General features: G+C 31.2%; 1 protein-coding gene across 1 annotated transcript in view; it reads left to right on the top strand.

Annotated features, from left to right (window-relative positions):
- Nucleotides 1-273: 273 nt before the first annotated feature.
- Nucleotides 274-1,806, top strand: part of LOC106786172 (polypyrimidine tract-binding protein 1) — a gene marked incomplete at its 5' end in the record, with an annotated part of 91,118 nt that continues 89,585 nt past the window's right edge. The window contains 1 exon segment of the mRNA XM_014747282.1: nt 274-423. Coding sequence (XP_014602768.1) covers nt 274-423 — 150 coding nt within the window.

The raw sequence follows: 1,806 nt of genomic DNA, 5'->3' as shown, positions 1-1,806 counted from the left end.
TTTTTTTTTTTTTTTTTTTAATTTTATATTTTTCATTGCTATCAAAGAAAACCCATCCCGAGATATCATCTCGGTGTTCACAAGCAAGCTCATCATGGTTTAGTCTGTTTCCATTATCTCATACAAGGCAGGCAGGCCCCCCCTACCCAGACCTTTTTTTTTTTTTTTATCTCCATTTAACCTACCCCCTTAAACTGATTACTACCCTCTATTATATTCGTTTGTAACTGATAATTAACGTGATTTTTTTTTGCTTCATTTTTTGTGTTTCAGGTCAAACTCGACAAGAGCCACAATGGCAAGCCGTCTAAAGTAGTTCATATAAGAAATATACCCAATGAAATATCCGAGGCCGAGATAATACATTTGGGTTTACCCTTTGGTCGTGTCACCAATGTCCTCGTTCTCAAGGGTAAAAATCAGGTAAGTTTATCATTTTTATCTGTTACACATATATTGTATTTTAACGTTGTCTAATTATTTGATATTTATTCACGGATGGGTGGATTTATGTATGTTATTCAAAATCGTGAAACGTTTTTTTTTTTTTTTTTTTTTTCCCCAAAATGTACTTTTATTTATTATTTTTTTTTCTTTTTTTTTTTTTATACGCACGAGTCGAGTACGCGTATTAATGTTTTTTTTTCTTATTATTATTATTTATAATTATATAATCATAATTTTGAATCGAATTGTTTTGATATTCAAAAATATTTCCAGAGTGCAGACACACACACATACATACACAAATAAACATTCATTATAAAATTATTCGTTTAAAATGTATGCTCTAATCTAAATTAATTTGGAAAAAAAGTATAATATATTTCAAGACATGAAAAAAAAAAAAGAAAAAATATTTGCGACAAGAGTAAAACAAATAAAAACGAATTAGGCAAGCAAAATTTGATTACACATTTTTCTACACAGAACGCAGAAGAAATAATAAAAAAGATATTTTACGGGATAATAATAATTTATATTTTCTTCATTACTTTTTCTTCTTTTTTTCTTTGTAAAATATTTTCTCAACGTTTCGAACCGTAACAAAAAAAAAAACAAAAAAGAAACGCGTAACAAACTCGTACGTATATTTGAACCATGGGAGGAGAATTTTATAATATGGATTTTTTTTTTTTTTTTTTGTAAAAAGCATAGTTTAAGTATAATAACATGCGACAAGAGAAATTCGAGTTTAACAGGGAACGGAGAGAAAGCACACGTGTTTATGGGAGATACAACGAATAGGAATAGTAGTAGTAGTACTAGAAATAGGGTAGGAAAGGGGGTAGGAGGGGTAGGATAGTAACGGGGTAGTAACGGGAGATGAGAAATTCGATTTGAATGCGACGCGGATGGCCAAGCGTGCAATAGCAGAAACAATCGAATCATCGATTCGTGGGAATCGAATCGACTATCACCCATTTATGCATTATTATCCATTATTATCCGTGCGTTCTGTGAACCGCATGCGGGAAGAGGAGCCGGTTGCCCCCACCTACCCACCCCCTACCCACCCTCCACCTCCTTCATCCCCCAACAAACCCTTCAACGAAGAGAGGGTGTGTTACTATTCTATTCTCTACATTTTAAACAAACATAATATAAATCATAAATGAAAAGTAAAATTCACTCTGCTATCCGATTTAATAAATTTTCCTATATTCGTAACTGTTTCTGTATATAAATTCAATTTCGAATGAACTGCCGAGGATATTTGTAATTGTTTTATAATATTATTTCAATACGTATATTATACATTTCTTTTTTTTGGTGTAGATTATTAAAAGATATTTTTGTTTTTTC

Source organism: Polistes canadensis, unplaced genomic scaffold (genome assembly GCF_001313835.1).
Source record: "Polistes canadensis isolate GaletaPanama2010 unplaced genomic scaffold, ASM131383v1 scaffold_67, whole genome shotgun sequence".
NCBI classification, from domain to species: domain Eukaryota; kingdom Metazoa; phylum Arthropoda; class Insecta; order Hymenoptera; family Vespidae; genus Polistes; species Polistes canadensis.
Note: the sequence above shows the minus strand (reverse complement) of the source record. Positions and strands in the feature narration are given on the sequence as shown.